At 34.7% G+C, this 20,457-nt stretch overlaps 1 protein-coding gene across 3 annotated transcripts; it reads right to left on the reverse strand.

Annotated features, from left to right (window-relative positions):
- Positions 1-398: 398 nt before the first annotated feature.
- nim1ka (NIM1 serine/threonine protein kinase a) lies at positions 399-19,349 on the reverse strand. Of its 3 annotated transcripts, none has more exons than XM_005167192.6 (6): positions 19,216-19,349; positions 16,055-16,143; positions 10,731-11,269; positions 8,404-8,755; positions 5,089-5,357; positions 399-3,589 (listed from the first exon to the last, which is right to left on the reverse strand). In XM_005167192.6, exons 4-6 carry the CDS (start codon positions 8,693-8,695, stop codon positions 2,834-2,836), a joined length of 1,317 nt encoding a protein of 438 aa, XP_005167249.2. In that variant the 5' UTR covers positions 8,696-8,755; positions 10,731-11,269; positions 16,055-16,143; positions 19,216-19,349; the 3' UTR covers positions 399-2,833. The 3 variants fall into 3 exon arrangements, with proteins under 3 accessions (XP_005167249.2, XP_009302345.2, XP_003199151.2); XM_009304070.5 differs by having other exon boundaries at positions 16,055-16,187; XM_003199103.7 differs by lacking the exon at positions 16,055-16,143.
- Positions 19,350-20,457: the final 1,108 nt, after the last annotated feature.

The following is a 20,457-nucleotide window of genomic DNA, read 5'->3' on the forward strand; positions in this document are numbered from 1 at the left end:
ATATATATATATAAAGCAAAACAAATTATTTAAACAAATCGCTTAACAAAATGTTTTTCAGGGTTCTTGGTCATATTTTGTTAATTATTCAAATTATCTTAATTAGTTTTATCTGTACAACATTAAAATGCATAAAAAAAAATACAATAATAAAACATTTTCCAACAATTAATGTTTAAAAATTACATTATTTTTTATTTGAGAAGTCTTAATATAATATAAAATAATATAATATAATATAATATAATATAATATAATATAATATAATATAAAATAATATACATTTTTTAAATAATATATTACAAACATGTTTAAACAGTGGACTATTGCATTTCAAAAAATTTTTCTTATCCCTAAATGATACTTACACCAGACAAAAGGGAATTTTCAAAACAGTGCAGTCCAAAGCACTTTATTACATTTATGAACAAAATGTGTGTCATCCAAGACATTAAGACAAATCTCTTGCTTCACTCTCTTACAGTCACTCTCTCCATTCATTCATATAGAAGACTAGTTTATTAGAGGCATCTCTGATCTCATTTTCAATTAAAAACAATAACAAAAGAGGTATATCAAATATATCTAGCTGAACTATAATTCCTGTAAGTTACAAATATGTGCGAAGATGGCCGTGCAAAACAAATGTGTTTATTGTTCAACCTTTTGATTATTTGCTCAAAATTTGCTCTCGCTGCAAACACAGAATAAACAACTAATATCTTTGTTAAATATATGTGCACATATATCGGAACCCCTATGAATTCATAATAGCAAAATATTTCAAGTAAATTCCCATTTGTATTTCGCATATGTAGTTATCTATGGGGACTCACTCCGTCATTCACCACAATGGGTAAAATCAAAGAACAAAGACGTGAATATGCATCAAAAAATGAAATTTGGTTACAAGAAAATGAAAAAATAAATTGCTAAGGTCAACCATCAGGGCAATAATGCAGAAAATCCAGTCAACTGTAAGTGTTATGAAAAAGCCTGGATGTGTGTTTATCTTGTCAGGAGGATGGTTTGAGTGGTCAAAAAAATCTCCAAGAATCATGGCTAAAAGATTGCATAAGATAGTTCATCATCCCAACCCCAACCCCCCATTATTTGAAACATTATTTCATTGAAAGTACTTATAAGTATTGATGTACTTGTCTTTCTCTGTCTCGTTGCCACCCATTCCAGGAGGGCAGATTTGAATTTAGCAGCAAATCAATGATGTACTAAACACTCCAGGAACCAGCCTATGTGTGTCAAAAGGTTCAAATGCCGAGTTCAGACTGCATTATTTTATCCCCGATTTTAACTCGCTGACAGGTTTTGAGAAGGCGCTGACAAATGCCTGAAATCACAGGCAAATAGGTGCTCATTTATGTGAGTAACAATCACACAGAGTGAACAATTAAAAACGATGAGTCTAGCATGCTAAATATCTGGACATGTCTGTGATTCAAATCTTCAAATCATGCCATGTGAAATGTGTTCTAATTGAAAAGGACATCGGCGATTACCTACAGCCAATGAGAGAGCAGCGTCCACTAGTATAGGTATCTGCAGGCCAGCGGCAGGTTGGGAGAGAAGTTAAAAGTGCTTATTTTTGGTCTATTTGGACAGAAATGAAGGAAAAACTAGTGGAAGGAGCACCCATGTCTGTTTGATGTGTCATCTGAGAAATATTACAACTGGGTCAAAAAAAAAAGAAAACAGCTACAGAGAAATTGCGAATTCTCTTCAAAGGTCAGCAAAATACATACCTTTTCTATCCCACTGAAGGCTTTTTTTCTCATTATGTAATTAATAACATAAGGAACACTATGTGACTTTACGTGTTATTTCTCACATGCATTTGGTTGTGAGACGTAGTTTGTGTATCAAGACACAGGGCCGACGCGTCCATAGAGGCGACCTAGGTCGTTAGCGACACCACTCCAACACCACCCCCACCCCCTGCTCCTCACTTTCGTCCTCAACACCCCAACCCCCCACCCTGCTCTTCACTTCACGAGCCAATCACTTCCTTTTTAACCTTTGGGTTTAGGGCATCGTGATGGTCGTTTGCCTAAAGCAGGGGTGGGCAAACTCAGTCCTGGAGGGCCGGTGTCCTGGACAGTTTAGCTCCAACTCTAATCTAACACACGTGCTTATAGATTTCTAGTGATCTTGAAGACGCTGATCAGCATGTTCAGGTGTGTTTGATTAGTGTTGGAGCTAAACGGTGTAGCACACTGACCCTCCAGGACCGAGTTTTCCCAACCCTGGCCTAAAACATCGGTTCAGCTTGCTCCGGCCCTGCCAAGACAAAGCTTGTTGGCGATTCTCCGATTGTAAAGTCATACAGTATGAAACCCCCTGTTGTCGATCCATCTTACAGTGTAAACACAGCAGCTACAGAATGCTACCCCAGATAGTCATGCAGTGTGAAAACATCTGTGACACAACTACTTTGTAAGTCCTGCAGTCTGAACTCAGCATTATCTAAAGTAGTTCCCCTGTTTTATTTACAGGGATATCACAGGAAGTAGTCAGTTGCTGAAAGCTGCCTGCTCGTGCACTGTTGACTAAGTATAATGTCGTCTATGGCATGCCTCCAAGTGCTTTTTTTTTTGTTTGAGAGAGAGTGAGACAAAAGTTAATCTCTGTAATTCTTACAAGTATTCAAAAAATTAAGATTTTGTGGATTCACGCAAGAATGGGAAAAGTGAGACGATACTTCCCCTTAAGCAAAAGATTAAAAGGTTAAACAATAACAACATTTTTGCCCGGCCTCCTTTTCTCAGATTTACCACCATATTTGCCAATATTACTGTAGGCCACAATCTCCTGAGCGTCACAGAATGATGCAGAGTTTAGATGTATGTCTAAGGCTCCTGTAAGTCTTCAGACGCTCCTTCTTAGCGTCCGTCCCGTTCACTACATGAGTAACCACTGGCATGCTTTCCACTGCCTGCCGTTTATGTGCGCGATGTAAGAGGATTCGGTAGACTCCAGTGATGGAGCTCCTGCAGTCTTTGCCCTGGTTGTTGCGAATGTGCTCCGCGGTGATTCCAAACATCTCCAGCGCGTTCCTCACCTCTATCTCGTGCTCTTCTAGTTCCCCCGGCCCGGACTCAACCAGATGGTGCGGGTCCAGTTTGAAAGGCTCCATGGCTTTGGGAAACTCCACTGGTTGAAGCCACTCACAGGCCATCATCTGCTCCACGCTGCAGCGGTCGGAAGGCTGGGGTTGTAAAATGCCCCGGATCAGTTTCTGACACGGTTCGGGCACCCAAGTAGGCACTGTGTACGTCCCATCCAGAATGCAGCGCTTAAGTTTGGCCACGGTTTCGGCGCGGAAGGGCATGGTGCCAGTGACCATGAAGAAGAGCATGACCCCCAGAGCCCAGATGTCCACACAGACGCCGATGTAGTGCTCGTCTCTAAAGAGCTCCGGAGCGGCGTAAGGCGGAGAACCGCAGAACGTGTTAAGGGTCTCATCACGACGGCTGACGGTGCTGAAGCCAAAGTCGCCCACTTTAACACAAGTGCTGCAGGTGTAGAAAACGTTTTCCGCTTTCATGTCTCGGTGAATGATGTTATTGTCATGCTGTGAAAAGAGGAAGATCAACCTCAGATATTTTGGAGAGCAATGTTGATGATAATCAGATAGATGAACTAGAAAAATGGGATTTGAAATGTATATGGCGTAACTCACAGAGCCAGCATGGCGTGTAATCGTGCATTTATAGTTCTGTGTGCCTGAAGGTGGTGAGGTGTATCAGGATGATAATGCACCAATACACACAGCAAGACTGATGACAGTGGTTGGATATACATGAAAGTGAAGTTGAACATCTCCTATGGCCTGCACAATCTCCAGATCTAAATATGATCTGTACATTATAATTTTTTAAAATTATAATAATATTCACATAGACTTATTTATGACTCATCATAGCCAAATAAAATCTTACATAATATAATGTTATAATAATATAATATATTAAGTTCTCAGATGAAGTTTGAATTTTAAAATTATAATCATAATGTAGGTGTTTGTATGTTATTGTACCAGAGATGTGGGACTTGAGTCACATGACTTGATTTAAGTCAGACTTAAGTCACAAAATATAGGACTTGAGACTTGCTTGACAAATATCCGAAAAAGACTCGACTTGACTTGGACTTGACAGTCATGACTTCAGAATTGAATTGCACTTGAGTTAAATTACTCAAAATAACTTGTTTTTGTTAAATAAATAAGTGTTTGTTGTATATTAAGCATTACATACAAAACCAAAAAGTTATATATGTAAATATAAATTGCAAAATTAAAAAAAATAAAAATAATAAATTGATTGATTGACTTGAAAATTACTTGCTAGACCAAGCTACGGCTTGACTTGACTTGAGATAAGCAGTGGCTCGACTTGACTTGAGTCTGACAAAAATTGACTTGACTTGCTTGAGACTTGAAGGTTAAGACTAGAGACTTGCTTGTGACTTGCACATGTGTGACTTGCTCCCACCTCTGGATTGTACATATGAATTGCTTTGCATTTTAAAATAAAACAGCTTCTGACAAAAGGGGCATCATGTTATTGACTGTGAAACTATGTATCTTACAGCCAAATTGAAAAAGTAAAGTGCCATAAAATTACTTAAAATTGTAGTTCACAGAAAAAATAAGAAAAAAAATCTTCAGTAGAACCTTACTGAAGATTTTTAACTGATCTTGACCTTGTTTCAGATGGTACGGAGAATGTTGACAATTATCTAGAGCAAGTTACCAAGTTGCACTATCACATATGTGTGACCGAAACACACATGATTCTTGACATGATTTGTGTACAAATGTTTCTGGGCCACAGGTATTCATTTTGTTTTGCATGTCTCTCTTTTTGACTTGACTCCATTTTATGAATCTCTAAGGATCACACTTTTAGCTAAAAATCTTCTGTAGTGTCCTGCTGAAGAAACAAATCACCTTCATGCTAGTATATATAATTTCAGATGAACTGTTGCTTTAAATGTAAGAGTTGGACTACAACAAGTCAAGAAGAGAAAACAATTCAATTGATTTGACTCTGTCAATGTGCATCTTACCATATGCTTCACGGCTGAGAGAACCTGAGAGAAGACAATCTTGCTGTCGATGTCGGAGAGCTTGCCCTCAGTGCTGATCTTGGTGTACAGCTCTCCACCGCCGGCGTACTCCATCACTAGATGTAGACGGGTCAGAGTCTCCACCACCTCATAGAGGCGGATGATGTTTGGATGGTGCAGCTTCTCCATGCTTGATATCTCACGGGACAGCAGCCTTTGTGTCTTCTGGTCCAGCTTCGTCTTGTCCAAGATCTTGATGGCAACTTTGTCTGCGGATGACAACACATTAAGTTTCAGGTACATTTTCTCAGAAAACATCTTTCAAAACGTCTTTGGAGCTTAACATTCATTCATTCAATTTTCAGCTTAGTTCTTTTATTAATCCGGGGTTGACACAGCGGAATGAACTGCCAACTTATCAAGCATATTTTTTACGCAGCGGATGCCCTTCCAGCTGCAACCCATCTCTGGGAAACATCCAATCACACTCATACACTACGGACAATTTATCCTAGCCAATTCACCTGTATTTGGATTGTGAGGGAAACCGGAGCACCTGGAGCAAACCCACGTGAACACAGGGAGAACATGCAAACTCCACACAGAAACGCCAACTGACCCAGCCGAGGCTCGAACCAGCGACCTTCTTTCTGTGAGGCGACAGCACTACCTACTGCGCCACCGCGTCACCCTTTTTAAATTATTAAAAAATATATAATTTACTCAACCTGGTGTTATTTTAATGTTCTATTATTGCATACGTATTATATACGCGTTAATAACATACAGTATTGATGCAACACCAAGAGTAAATAATGATTTCATTTTCAGTTTTGGCTGAACTATATTATTATATCAATGCTTTCTAATCAAATTTGTTTATGGGAACTGTTTAGTCAGCAAAGCTCCGCTGTAATAAAGGAAAGACCTTTGAGCAGTTTTCTAACAGGTCAGATATGATATGTCATGCGATACGGAGAGTCATTCTACACCCTCTTCTGAAGATCTGCAGCAGCTCAACACAAAAGTCAGTAGAAAATGCTCTGCGTGTGTAATTCACACCACAGGCTCCTATCCTTTACACACACAGCAATCTTTGATGAGGCCCACAGCAATTCTAAAGGTCTGGACAGAAATGTGACTCCTCAAATTGATCCATCTGTGTCTGGATCAGACAACTTGTCTCAGCTTGACTTTGACTGAGAACATGCTTTCCACATGATCAATGAAGACCTTACTGTTTGGACACAGATACACAACAACACAATAACAAATACACTTGCCCATGTCAACAAACACTCAAGTCATTAAAAGCATTTCAACAATATATTTTTTACATTTATTTTAGGTAAAAATTAAAATTTAACAGCTGGGAAGTTGAATTTGCCAGGAAAATGCTATTTAAAATGTAATATTTTTATTAACTGAATATTAATTTAAATTTATTACATAAACAATTATTCCCTGTTTGGGATCAAATATATGTTTTTTCACAGTTGTATACACCTTAAGTGATAAGTTAATATCCAAATAAATTAAAAAATATATACAATTTATAAATTACAAAATTATTATTTTTAAAGTAAATAATATCTTAAAATACAATATTTAAAATTAAAATCAGCATAGTCTAATAAAATTCTATATACATTACTGTTCAAAAAGTTTGAGGTGGAGTAAAAAGGGGGGTAAGTTAAAAAAATAATGAAAATAAAAAATTTGACTGTGCAACGTAGCACTGAATCAGTACTGTAAAATTACTTGTGAAGGGTCAGAAAATTCACCGTTTTCATTCCTGGAATAAATTGTATTTATTAAAATAGACATCAGTTGTTTTAGATTGTAATAATAATTTACTGTTTTATTGCATTTTGATCAAATAAATATGGCCTTGGTGAGCATAATATTTTTTCAAACGTTTAAATATTTTACCAACCCAAGCAGTGAATAGTGAATATTTCACTTGCATACTCGACATAATTATTTTAATCAGAAATATCAACATGTTAAGTAATGATGTGACAATTAAAATAAACAAATGCATAAAAATAATTATTATAATTTATAAAAATTTTAAAATAATGCAATATAATTAAATGACAAATAATAAAAATTATTTATGCAAAGTATATATAAAATAATACAGATGTTTGGAAATTAATATCTGAAGTTTCTATTCTTAATGAACAATTTTCTAAAAGCCTGTCTTATACAAAAAAAGACTTTTGTGTTCCAGTGTTCCAGTCACTTTGCAATGTGTCAGTTGAAAAAAATAAAACCATTAAAAATACAAAAATTATACTTTTGTACAATTTAAAGATAGATTACACATAACCTAATATATATAAAAACAAAATTTCCACACAAGAACAGACTTACTTTAAATTTAAATTAAATTTAATGTGTCTGACTTTAGAGGTAGACAGAACAGCTCATAATGATGCCTGAACTTACAAACTAATAATTCATACCACATCAATTTAATGTATTTCACTAATTATAATTTAATTATGAAAACCTTGTTTTGTAGCAAAGTCAGTTTTATCAACATACCCTTCTCAGAGAATCTGAGAATCTCAGTAGCGAAAGGCACCATAGTTGGGTAAACTTAGATCCCAGTGAATAAGAAAGTACAACAAATAATTAATTTACAATACTATTTGCTGAAATAAGGAAAAATAAAAATACAAACTCAACGATGGAGTTATTAAGACTTTAAAAAAAGGAAAAAAAAAGACGTGTGAGAACAATGACTGTATTCAGAGGAGAGAATAACATCAAATTTCTCTCAGATTTATATACGCTGCATTAGAAACACCTTGCATAAGCGGTAATTCATTTTTTTGTAAATTGACGCAAAGATGATATAATACATTCATAAATGCAAATAAATGTTCATTGTTTTTTTTATCATAAGCACATAAGCAGAAATCATCATACTTCCACATTCAACAATAAACTGGTCAAACTTCTGGGCTCAGTACACTTTTAAACAAAGACTGATTCAATAGGTTATATGAGCATTCCATTTACAGTGTCAATAAGCTGGACATAGGTACAAAGACAAAATGCAGTAACTACACATTTTGTTGTTGATATTAAGTTAAGTGACATCTCTTCATCTTGTGACAAATTCTCAACATTTTAGAGAAACAAGATTGTGACGATTGCTTTGACTAGAAAATCCATTTTAGTTTATAAACAAAAGCAAGAAGACACTTAGTTCAAGTTTAGTGTCTACGTAGATACTGCACTTTGCCTTTGGAGGGCAGTACTGAAGCTTACAGAGAAAAATCAAAGCATGTGTACAATTACCTTTGGTCAGTGCATGGATGCCCAGCTTGACATGAGAGAAGTTTCCGCAGCCAATCTCACCGCGTATCTTGTAGAAGCCGATGCGTCGGCCCACGGTGAGCTCTCGGACCATCTTCTCATCCTGACACATGTCCAGATTGAGCTTCTCCAGCGGCGTGAGGCGGCGCGCCTGAGTCCCCTCATCATCTGTGCAGATGTCAGAGCTGTCTTGACGGCTCCAGCGGGCATAACGCTGCGGACCCACGGATGAGACCCCGACAGAGACCCCCACAGCCGGATACACGGCCGTCATCCTGCCACACGCCACTGGGGGGGAGTGCTCATGGCAGGAGACCTGGAACTACACCAACACCTGACACAAACAACAATTTACACACTCAAAACAATGGCATCTTTAAGGAGCACATAATATAATGATATCGTGTATAATAAAGGTCATTTCAATATTATTCTACATTTTTGAAATTATTATATACAAAGCTACGTGATTAATCAATAAGGAGAAATATGACAGGCAAAAACTTGATTCATTTGAGTCTGAAGATTTCAATGAGAATACACAATTTTTTAAGGCTGTTTTCTCACAAAGAGTTTTCATTAATCATAAATCTCCACTTTAGCACTACTTAAAACAAATTTCACAGTTTAACTTTATCTGTATTATCAAGGTTTTTACAAAAGATTATTCATTCATTCATTTTCCTTTGGCTTTGTCCCTTTATTCATTAGGGGTCACCACATGAATGAACCACCAACATATCCTGCATGTTTTACACAGTGGATGCCTGTCCAGCTGCAACCCAGTACTGGAAAATACCCATACACACTCACATTCACACTCATACACTATACAGCCAATTTAGCTTATTCAATTCACCTATAGCGCATGTCTTTGGACAGTGGGGTAAACCAGAGCACCCAGAGAAAAACCATGCGAATACGGGGAGAACATGTAAACTCCACACAGTAATGCCTCGAACCTGTGACCTTTGCTAACCACTGAGCCACCGTATCGGCCATTTGCAGAATAGTGTTCATTATAAATAAAAAGCAATAAAAGAGAGTTATAAAATTCCTCTGATATGTTAAAAATGTTGAACAATAACCATTCTAAACATCACTTCATGTAATGTATTGATGTTTTATACATATATATATTCAATGAGTATTTGATTAATTAATATTATTGTTTTATCTTTAATAATGTAATAAATACAATTATCATTTTAATGTTTATTTTATATTACAACAACTTTTTTGTTATTTAAATGCTATTTTTTATATATATATATATATATATATATATATATATATATATATATATATATATATATATATATATATATATATTTATACATACATACATACATACATACATACATACATATACATACATACATACATATACATACATACATACATATATATATATGTGTGTGTGTGTGTGTGTGTGTGTATGTGTGTGTGTGTGTGTGTACACAATATTATTATTATACAGTATACATATATATACACATATACATATACCACTGTATACCAGATTTCTATATGGGATGGGAATATATATACACAGCATTATTGAGTACACCCATTTTGAAACTGAATATTTTTATCTATTTCTCAGTGAACATAGGCAATGCGTTTTGGTGCATTTAAACACACCAAACATATTTAGAAATTGAAAGATGATACAATTAAATTCAATCAAAATATTGCCAAAAAATGACAACTTACAAAAATTCTACTAAATTTTTCACATTTTTGCTTCTCTTGATTTTTCCAATTTTTAAAATTTGTCTTTACTATTTTTCTATAACAAAGATTTGGCTGCACTAGTTTTTGGACTGTTATTAGAAGTTATTTTTTAGATAAGCTCCAGTTTAAGCTTCAGTACTAACTAATCTAATGTATATGGAAATATAATATTGTAAAGCTTCCTATTAAAAATATGAGAGAGATTTGTGAGGGGTGTACTTATATACAAAATAAAATGAAATATTACAAATAATTAATCTCCAGGATATTGCAGTAAAATTATATATTTGGAGTCTAAAATTACTTTTTAATACTGAAAAGATTTTATACAAACATTTAAGAAATTAAGAAATTAATATATATTAAAATAATTATATTAGAATATGATATAAATAATTAAATAATATTAAACAGTTTTTACAATAAAATATAATACAATCAATTATTCAGTGAATTTCTTTACTAATAATGACCATATTTCAAAAAAAATCTAACAAAATAAATGTATAATAAAAATATAATTTCACACTACAAAAGCATTATCACACATACACACAGCTCTTCTTCCTCACCTTCACATGTTGTCCTGAACGTCTGTGTCGCGTCCCAAAATTAGCTCATTACGGCCCCATCTGAGCTCAAGGTTACACACATATCCAAAAATAAACGAGCAGACAATGAGTGTGGTCCAGATGCCCAGTGCTGTTCTTCCCTCAGTCCTGCATCTCCCCCAGTCTCATCACAAATGCCCTATTTAATTGCTGCATTGTGTCACCGATAAAAATAGCCCGAGGATCAGCATTGAGAGCGATGAAGGCTGTGATTGTTGCCTGGATGCTATAATAACAAGCCTCCTTGAGGCTGTTGGTGACCCTGGCTTCTTGTACGGGGCTTCCTCTCATTTAACATCTTCAGCTGGTTTGTCGGTCAGAAAGGAGGCAAACAGGGAGTCACTGCTTCTCTTTGGTTCATGTGTTGGGGTTTTCTCTGAGCTTCTGACTTGCTCTAGTCTTCTCTCTGGGATTAGCAGAGATCCTAATCCGAGTCTTTTTAGTGGATCCTAAATCTCCAATTTAAACTGGAGTGACTCAACTACAACTTTCCTGTTAACCTGGAGAGAGAGAGAATACATCAAGACCATGATAACAACAGTACACATACAGAGAGTAAATTATCTTATAGTAGTATTTGTACTTTTTAGCACACTTTTTAAAGAATTTTTTGTATTTTTTTTTTTGCCCATTAACCCATTAAGCTTTAATCAAAATGAGCAGCCGATTCAAAATTTTGATTAGAATTTTTTATTTGATACAATAATGCCTGGCTCAAACCAAAAGCAAAATAAGCATTGACACATGTAGATACAGTAAATTCAAACACAAAAAGTTCAAATAATTCAACTTGAGCTGAAAAGTCACATGTGCTAAAAATATTTGGAGCTCCATGTTTGGTGTGAACCCAGCATGAAAGGCTATTCACACAGAATGGGTTTAGTCATGCGTTTTAAGTTTTGCTTGCTAACTACACATCTGAATATGTACTAGATACAATACAGTTTTTGTTCGGAAATAAAGGAAGCATAATAAAGTACTAAAGAATTTTCTAATTGGCAAATGACATTATTTAGAGGATTGTCTGTCATCTTTACAATGCGCCTTCATGATTTCAGAAAACGTAGCTTTGGATGGCAGGGGACGGACTGTGTTTTCAAAGCTATCATGCTAACGGTTAGCATTTTGGCAGATCATCTAGTGCACCTTTAAAGGTAGAAATAATCAAAACCTTTTTATGCTTTGTAATTTTATTAAATTAACAATGTTAGAAAGAAATATCCACATATTTAGGAAGAGTAAATATGTGTGTTTTATTTCAACAAAGTTATTAAATTGCAAAAATTATAAACGGTCAAAATGGCCGCCTCGGTAGTTCAAGTGTTAAGCTTTAATTAAGATGAGTGTACATAGTGGGTTTTTTTATTAAAGAAAAGAAAAGAAGAAACCATTACACAGATTTAGAATAGAATGTAAAGTGCTAGTGTTGGAGGATCCGGTGCATTTATAATGCATTTATAATTTTTTATATAAATTAAATAAAAGTCTGACTGCAAATTTGACTGGGGCTCAGTGTGTGCATTTGTGTTTGTTTGAGGATGCAATTAGGGTGAGTTTGCTGATGTAGTTCTTCTAACAATGTCCCAGAAGAGCCGAATATTAGAACACAGAGTGCCTCATTTCACTCTCTAGAGCCGCTGAGCACCAACAGCACATATAAAACAAACACCTCAAACCTTATACTCCACATTAAAACAAAACTCATGATGTATAAGCAGTTATAAAATATCAGAGAAAGAAATACTTTTTTTTACAAAGATGCATTAAAAGTCATATCAAAAGTGACTTTATGATGTTGCAATATACATAAACTGAAATATTGAACAAGAGATAATGTTTACATAATAAATATTAAGCAACTTTTTTGCCAAGATAACAAGAATAGCAAAATGGAAATGGAAATTTTTCAAAAATAAATACAAACCTTCATTCATTTTCTTGTCGGCTTAGTTTATTAATCCGGGGTCGCCACAGCGGAATGAACCGCCAACTTATCCAGCAAGTTTTTACGCAGCGGATGCCCTTCCAGCCGCAACCCATCTCTGGGAAACATCCACACATTCACACACACACTCATACACTTTGGACAATTTAGCCTACCCAATTCACCTGTACTGCATATCTTTGGACTGTGGGGGAAACCAGAGCACCCGGAGGAAACCCACATGCAAACTTCACAGAGAAATGCCAACTGAGCTGAGGCTCGAACCAGCAACCCAGCAACCTTCTTGCTGTGAGGCGACAGCACTACCTACTGCCCCACTGCTTCACCCTAAATACAAACCCTTTAAATAGTAAATTCAATTGATTTAATTCAATTGAAATATCACTTTTGCATCTAAGTCATACATTTATTATTCGTAAATATAATTACATAAAAGCAATTAATTTTTTACATTTATAACTACAACCAATGGCCACTTTATTAGGCACACCTTACTAGTTCTGGCTTAGACCCCTTTTTGTCTTCAGAACTGCTTTAATTCTTTGTGGCATAGACTCAAAAAGGTACTGGAAAGATTGCCCAGAGAGTTTGGTCCATGTTGGCATGATAGCATCACACAGTTGCTGCAGATTTATCAGCTGCACATTTATGATGCAAATCTCCCATTCCACTTCATCCCAAAAGTGCTCTATTGGATTGAGATCTGGTGACTGTGTAGGCCAACTGAGTACAGTGAACTCAATGTCATGTTCAAGAAACCAGTCTGAGATGATTCGCGCTTTATGACATGGTGCATTATCCTGCTGGAAGTAGCCATCAGAACATGAGTACACTGTGGTCTTCTGCATAGCTGTTGCTTTTCTATCGGCTCAAACCAGTCTGACCTCTGGCATCAAAAAGGCATTTGCGCACACAGAACAGCCACTCACTGGATATTTTGTCTTTTTCGATCCATTCTCTGTAAACCCAACAGATGGTTGTGCGTGAAAATCCCAGTAGATCTGCAGTTTCTGAAATACTCAGACCAGCCAGTCTGGCACCAATAACCATGCCATGTTCAAAGTCACTTAGATCACCTTTCTTCCCCATTCTGATCCTCGGTTTGAATTGCAGCAGATTGTCTTGACCATGTCTACATGCCTAAATGCATTGAGATGCTGCCATGTGATGGGCTGATTAGAAATTTGTGCTTACGAGCAGTTGGACAGGTGTACCTAATAAAGTGTCCGGTGAGTATATTTTACAAAAGTAATGTATTTGTAAACAAATAAATGCAGTCTTCTTTCAAAAATACAAAATGCTGCACCTGTACAGACACCTCTATAGATGTGATTGTGTTTTTCTGCAGATCATACTGGAACACAATCCAGTGGTGTATAACAAACCAAAACTGTATTCCCATGTTCTTGTATTTTTATGATCATCTGAAAGTCTGAATTAAAGCTATATTATCCAGATCAGCTAAAAGTGTATTAGAGCTAAGCTGGTGCTAAAGAAAGCTTATTATGATATAAAAATGTGCCATAAATAATCAGTGATTTAAAAAAAACCTAATGAGAACCAAAAGCATGTCTTCAAGTCAAGTAGATTTAATTATTTTTCCTTCACTCACTGAAAACAAGAGCTTAATTCCAGTGCCGTCAGTCATACGGCAAACATATTACATTTATTCAAGACTTCAACTTTTTAAAAATAATTTGTAATATTTTAACAGTTTGAAATAACTATTTTCTGTCTTAGAAGATATTTTAAAATGTAATTTATTTCTGTGATGTAAAATTATAATTTCCATTATTATTTCAAGTCAAGTGATTCTTTAGAATTCAATTTAGATGCTCATTTGCAGCTAGGGAGATATTTCTGATTAACAACACAATAATGCAACAAGAACAATAACTATAATGCATTCTATGACAAATAAAAATAACTTCTATCTTATATTAAAATATCAGTCATTCTGACGATTACTTAATTATTATGTAAACAGTAAACCTATCTACGTAATCAATGATGCATGTAAAGCATTCATTCATTTCTTTTATTTATATATTTCAGATTGCTCTACTTCACACCCTCTATGTAGCAAGACTCGACACACAACATAGAGTGATGTTTCTTGTGAATACTCAAATCTTCAGGCTTCAAACACTTTTGAATGTGTATGTGTGTGTGTGTGTGTGTGTGTGTGTGTGTAGTTGCTGATTGCTAAAAGAGCTGCAAAGATTCACTTGCTGACAGAATTGTCTTTTAAAGTATAAAGCAAGCAGGAATCCTAAAACGATCCTTTCAAGTGCATGGATGTGCAATTGTCTGGATAATGATTCGTGCTTTTCCATCCCCTTTCTGACGTATACATAATTACACCAGCTTATGTATTATTTGTCTATTTAGTCAGTAAGTTCACCTCAAAATAAACAATTCTGTCATCGTTTACTTATCCTCAAATAGATTTCCTTTTGCTCTCTTTATGAAGAAATCTCTCAGATTAAATTAAAAACAGCTTCGTTTGTGTTCTCAAGATGAATAAAAGGCTTATGGGTTTGATAGGATACAAGATAAGTAAATGATGAGCAAATCTTTAAAGTGAACTAACACCAAGATTTCTAAGTAAACTCTGTCTTGTTAAATAACAAAAAGTTCATTGCTGCATTACCCTTCAAAGTGAAATTGAAAATAGCTCATGTTTTACAGCAAACACTGCTAATATAAACAAAGTATATTAAACTAAACTATAATTAAAACTAAACTAACAATATACATTTATAAACAATATAAACTAATATAAACTAAAAAAGATTGAAATATTAATGAGCAGTTCCTTTATTAAATCATTAACTGTAATCTAAACTACTAATAAACACCTCAGATACTCCCAAGAGGGGCTTTCCTTGCATATAATAAATAGCTGCAATATACTGTACATAAACATACCAACATGCTGTGTCATGGTTTATGCAATGGCTTATCTCAGGAAAGAGAGAAAAAAGAATGGGTAATGGAAACACCATCAGTCTATATTGTTTTTTTTATCAACATTTATAAAACATTGCTAAAATGTTGTGCAATTATTTAAAGGAAAAGCTGGGGTTATGGACTTGTTGAAATCTAGATTTTCAGCTGCTTCGTCCTTTATTTAACCTTATGTCAAACATGTTTGGAATGTAATTTTTAAAGGTCAGTTATCCCATTTAAAGTGTATATTTTGCTATTTAAATCTTCTAAAATGCCATCTTCAGTATGTGTGACTCCTCTTAAGAATCTCCTCATTCAGCTGTTCTCTTCTACACTCCACCATTAGCTCTATGATCTCAGGGGCAGTATTTAGAAATGCAGTACTTGCATCAGCTGTGTGACTCCCTTCATGCCCCGCAGGACAACAGCACTGACTAAGCGTTAAGCATCATCCACAGAGACCACTCCAGCTCTGATCTGCACATAAGATAAACACTCAACACATGGGACATCAGAGGCCCCTTGTTGAAGAAAAAAAAAATCACTGGCTGAGTTATTCTAGAAAATCCTTTTCTCTAAAATACAGGCATTTTCATTACAGAAAGTAATTATATTAATAAGATGCAATGATATATGAATTTCAGCCTGATGAATTCAAATACTAATATGATTTTTTTTAGCCTAATAACACAAACAAAGCACAAACAAGCTTATGTGATGTGAAAAATGACTTGTGCAATAAATATCATGTGTAAAATGTGCTTATCTTCGGTAGTTGACCTTGTTTCCTAGTGTGTGTTTCTATTACAATGTTTATTTATTGTGCTGTGGCTCAGTAGTTAGCACTGTCGCCTCACAGCAAGAAGGTAGCTGGTTCGAGGTATTTCTTTGTGGAGTTTGAATGTTCTCCCTGTGTTTGCGTGGGTTTCCACTGGGTGCACTGGTTTCCCCAAAGACATGTGCTATAGGTGAATTGAATAAACTAAATTGGTTGTAGTGTATGGGTGTTTCCCACCCATCCCCTATGTATAACATATGCTAGATAAGTAGGTGGTTCATTCTGCTGTGAAAAACCCCAGATGAAAAAGAGGGACTAAGCCAAAGGAAAATGAATGAATAACTTATTGTGTTCATCGGTTCCTTGTTTATTTTGTTTATTTTCTCATTTATTTATGTGTATTGGAGATGCATATTTACTAATTGCAAGTCGTGATTATATTGTCAAACTTGTTCCGGTCACTTTTGCTGGAGCAAGATGGCAAATTTATTTATCCCCATTTTATATATTTATATTACATGTTATACAAAAAATAACAATTTTTTTTTAACTACACACAAATATTTATCAATAAACAATTTGCATCTGTGTGTGTTTTCTTTTTTTCACTTGTTATTCAGTTTATGAAGGTTCCACAAACTACATTATCTACACAAAAATATCATATTTTGAAAATGCTAATTTTTGGGCTCAAGTCTTGTCCACTGCGACCAAAACATTTTTGACTGCAAATGTTTTATAACTGCAGCACTTAGCGTAAAATGGATGCTCAGCAACAGGCCATGCAAATAGTGTTCTAAAAAGGTCGAATTTAGTGGACACAAACCATTATTGTAAATGACATGTCCAAGAACGCAAAATGTTTTCTCACAGACCGCCTTCAACTCTGAAACTCTGTGCTTTGTTATGTCTTTGTTGTTTTTTTTAAATAAAAACAAATGACTTAAATTACTCTGTTTTACTCAATTAAGTGCTATGCATGTAAAATACAAATGTATGCATGTGATTTATCCAGTGTATTTCTATTTGTGGATTAAAGTCCTGATTTGTATGTGCTGGATTGCTACTATACACAAGAGAATCACAACATAACTTCCCAGCTATATTTAGTGAGATTAGGAACACATCTAACGGATTAAAAATACAAAATCAAACAAAAAGTGCTTAGGGGTTGCTCAAATAATGTTTCCACATTTTTCAAGTGCCTTGGGCAGATTTTTGCTGTTTACATCTACTTTACTGTCACATTTGAGGCAGCGAAATGTCCCAAACACCAATGCATTTCCTAACTTTTTTCTATAAAGTATATCATTTTTAAATAGTTGAGAAGCAAGTACCAAATTAAATGTAGTACATACTCAGCATGCAATTTCTGTGTACACACTCATTGGTACAGCTACACAAAGCCCCCCTGTGTGTGTTTTGATTGAGACACATGGCTAGAGAGGGGGAAAAGAACTCAGTGGTGAAAAGATCAGGGACAATAGGGGGCCAGAGGTGCCAATCTGGAATTTCCATCACGTAGCCACCCAATTTCAAATAATTTACTGAGGAATGAAGTAGTTAAAACGAAAGCAATTGTAAGTAAACTTTCTTAAATGGAAAATAAAATTTAAAAAAAAGAGTATGTTATATTAAAATACTATATATCATACACTTTTAAGCAAGGAAAAGAAAGCATTAAATTAACAGGTTCTGCCTTGTTCTAAAATTAAACCGCTAACTCTAAATAACTGCATTAAAATGCATGAAACTACAAGCATTGCACATGCTTTAGAACATGTTGATACATGTCTGAATATGTCCATTATAATGAGCCCTTAAAAAAGGAACATAATTAAGGAGTTCAATTGATGTTTGGACCTTTGAGGGGGAAAACATGCAGATTATGCCGCGAAACCACAAAAAAGGCTGTTTCCGTTGCATTGTGCTCTGGTAATATATTCCCAGCCCATCAAAGCACCTTTAATCTCATACCTAAAACCATGTTTCATGTCATCAAACTAAGGAGTCATCAAAGGAGACTGAACAAAAGTTGACATCAATCCCTGAGAAACTAGAAAGGATCATTTGGTATCATAAATTATAATATTCTCTGCAAATTAATACTTCTATTCAGTAGCCATTTGGGATCAGATCTATTCATTCAGGCCCAGAGATTCGCACACCTGTACTGTTCAAACACTGATGAGGGCTTTTATTATTTACACCTGAGAGACGCTGTAGACCCCCACAAATTCTCAACGCTATTAATCGCACATGGCACTTGATCAAAGGATTTTATATTTATTGTAAAGCTTCATTAATGTAACATTTAATTACATGAATAAGATAGGAAATAGTGAATTTTAAATATAATATTAATCAAATAAATAGTTATAATAATGTTAGGCAACTAGAGGTAAAATGTGTTATTAAAAACGTATTTTAAACACGTCCTAGAAGATTAAACGAATGCGTCTTAGATTTTGGTTCCTATTTAAAGTCAGTGCAATATTATAATAAAATATTTCTCATAATAACAGCTATTTTTTTTAATAAGCCGACGCTATTATCTGCATTAAAGATTAATTATAATTTAAATTATAGCTTCCATAACGACTGCTGCTTGGTAATAAGGACAGGTACATCAACATCAGCATCTGTCGATTGATTTCTAAACAAATGGTATCTGGAAGCCTTGTTAACAATTTGTACCCATAAACGAATTCGTCATGTTTTTTTGGCAATCACTGAATATGATAAGAATAGATAAGAGTAGTTGTCCTTACCTTTTCTAAAAGCATCCCGGTTGAATGTATCGTGCGTGTCCGTTGAGAGATCATTCAGTGCTCGGTGTGTGTGTGTCATTGGCCTCACTGTGATGCGCGAGGACTCCAGGCACCATCACAGCAACAGGGAGGTTAAGTGACGGACAGCGCTATCAACCAATCACAGACTGGAGGTGGGACTAAACAGGTTCTTAAACCAATAAGATGATTTGGCCCTTTTAATGCTAGAAATACATTAAAGACGTATTTAAAGTTAACCAACTAACTGACTAAAGCTTTTTGTGTGCTTATATAAACCATTAGTATTCAAATGTAAATAATTATCCATTATTTGCTCATTTTAGAATAGAATTTGACTCCCTCCTAAAATCACTTCAACTTTTAAGAATAAAAAAACCTGAATTCCTGAAATATTATGCAGATGTATTTACAGAAAATTCTCTGGTTACTTCTTTAAGTGTCGTTGTAATTTTATTCATTTGTTTGTTTAATTTAGTATTGTTAGTATTATTAATTTATTATTATAATAAATATTATACTTCTATTATTTTTATTTTTTCCCTTTCTGTCTAATGGTATTATTTGTATCTGTATGTGTTTTTATATATTATTTATTACTATGTGTATTATTTACCTTTTTTAAATCTGTCTGTGATCCCTTGGACCTTGTTATGATGTTCTTGTATTGCCAGTTTAAGCAATAATAATAAAAAAATAATAAAAAATTGATACACAAATGTTTATTTCACCGCCTAGTATGTTTTAGAAATAAATCGAGCTTCAACACTGAAAACTGAACTGACACCGTTTCAATTTACTATAATCTTCTATGTGAAGCTGCTTTGACACAACTGTAAAAGCGCTATAGAAATAAAGATGAATTGAATATTTCCCCATCAGAAATATGAACACATGTGTTTTTGGGGGACTGTTGGTTAACAGGTTCTGTAATTAGAAAGTCATATAAAATTAATGTTAACCATACTTCACATTAACAGCACTAAAGCAACATTTGGTTGTTATATTTTCAGACACCCTGACTGCCCAACATAATATTCAAAGGTTCCCTAATTAAATCAAAGCAATGTACATGTTAGTTTTATGTCCTGTAGGCCAATATTAGATAATGTCCTGATTAGATTTATTTATACTTTATGTCAAAGTGTTCAAAATTTATAAAGACTTATACATTTCACAGCAATTTACAGAAGACACCCACTAAATCAAAGATGCCCAAACTAG

This window comes from Danio rerio, chromosome 8 (assembly GCF_049306965.1).
Source record: "Danio rerio strain Tuebingen ecotype United States chromosome 8, GRCz12tu, whole genome shotgun sequence".
NCBI classification, from domain to species: Eukaryota; Metazoa; Chordata; class Actinopteri; order Cypriniformes; family Danionidae; genus Danio; species Danio rerio.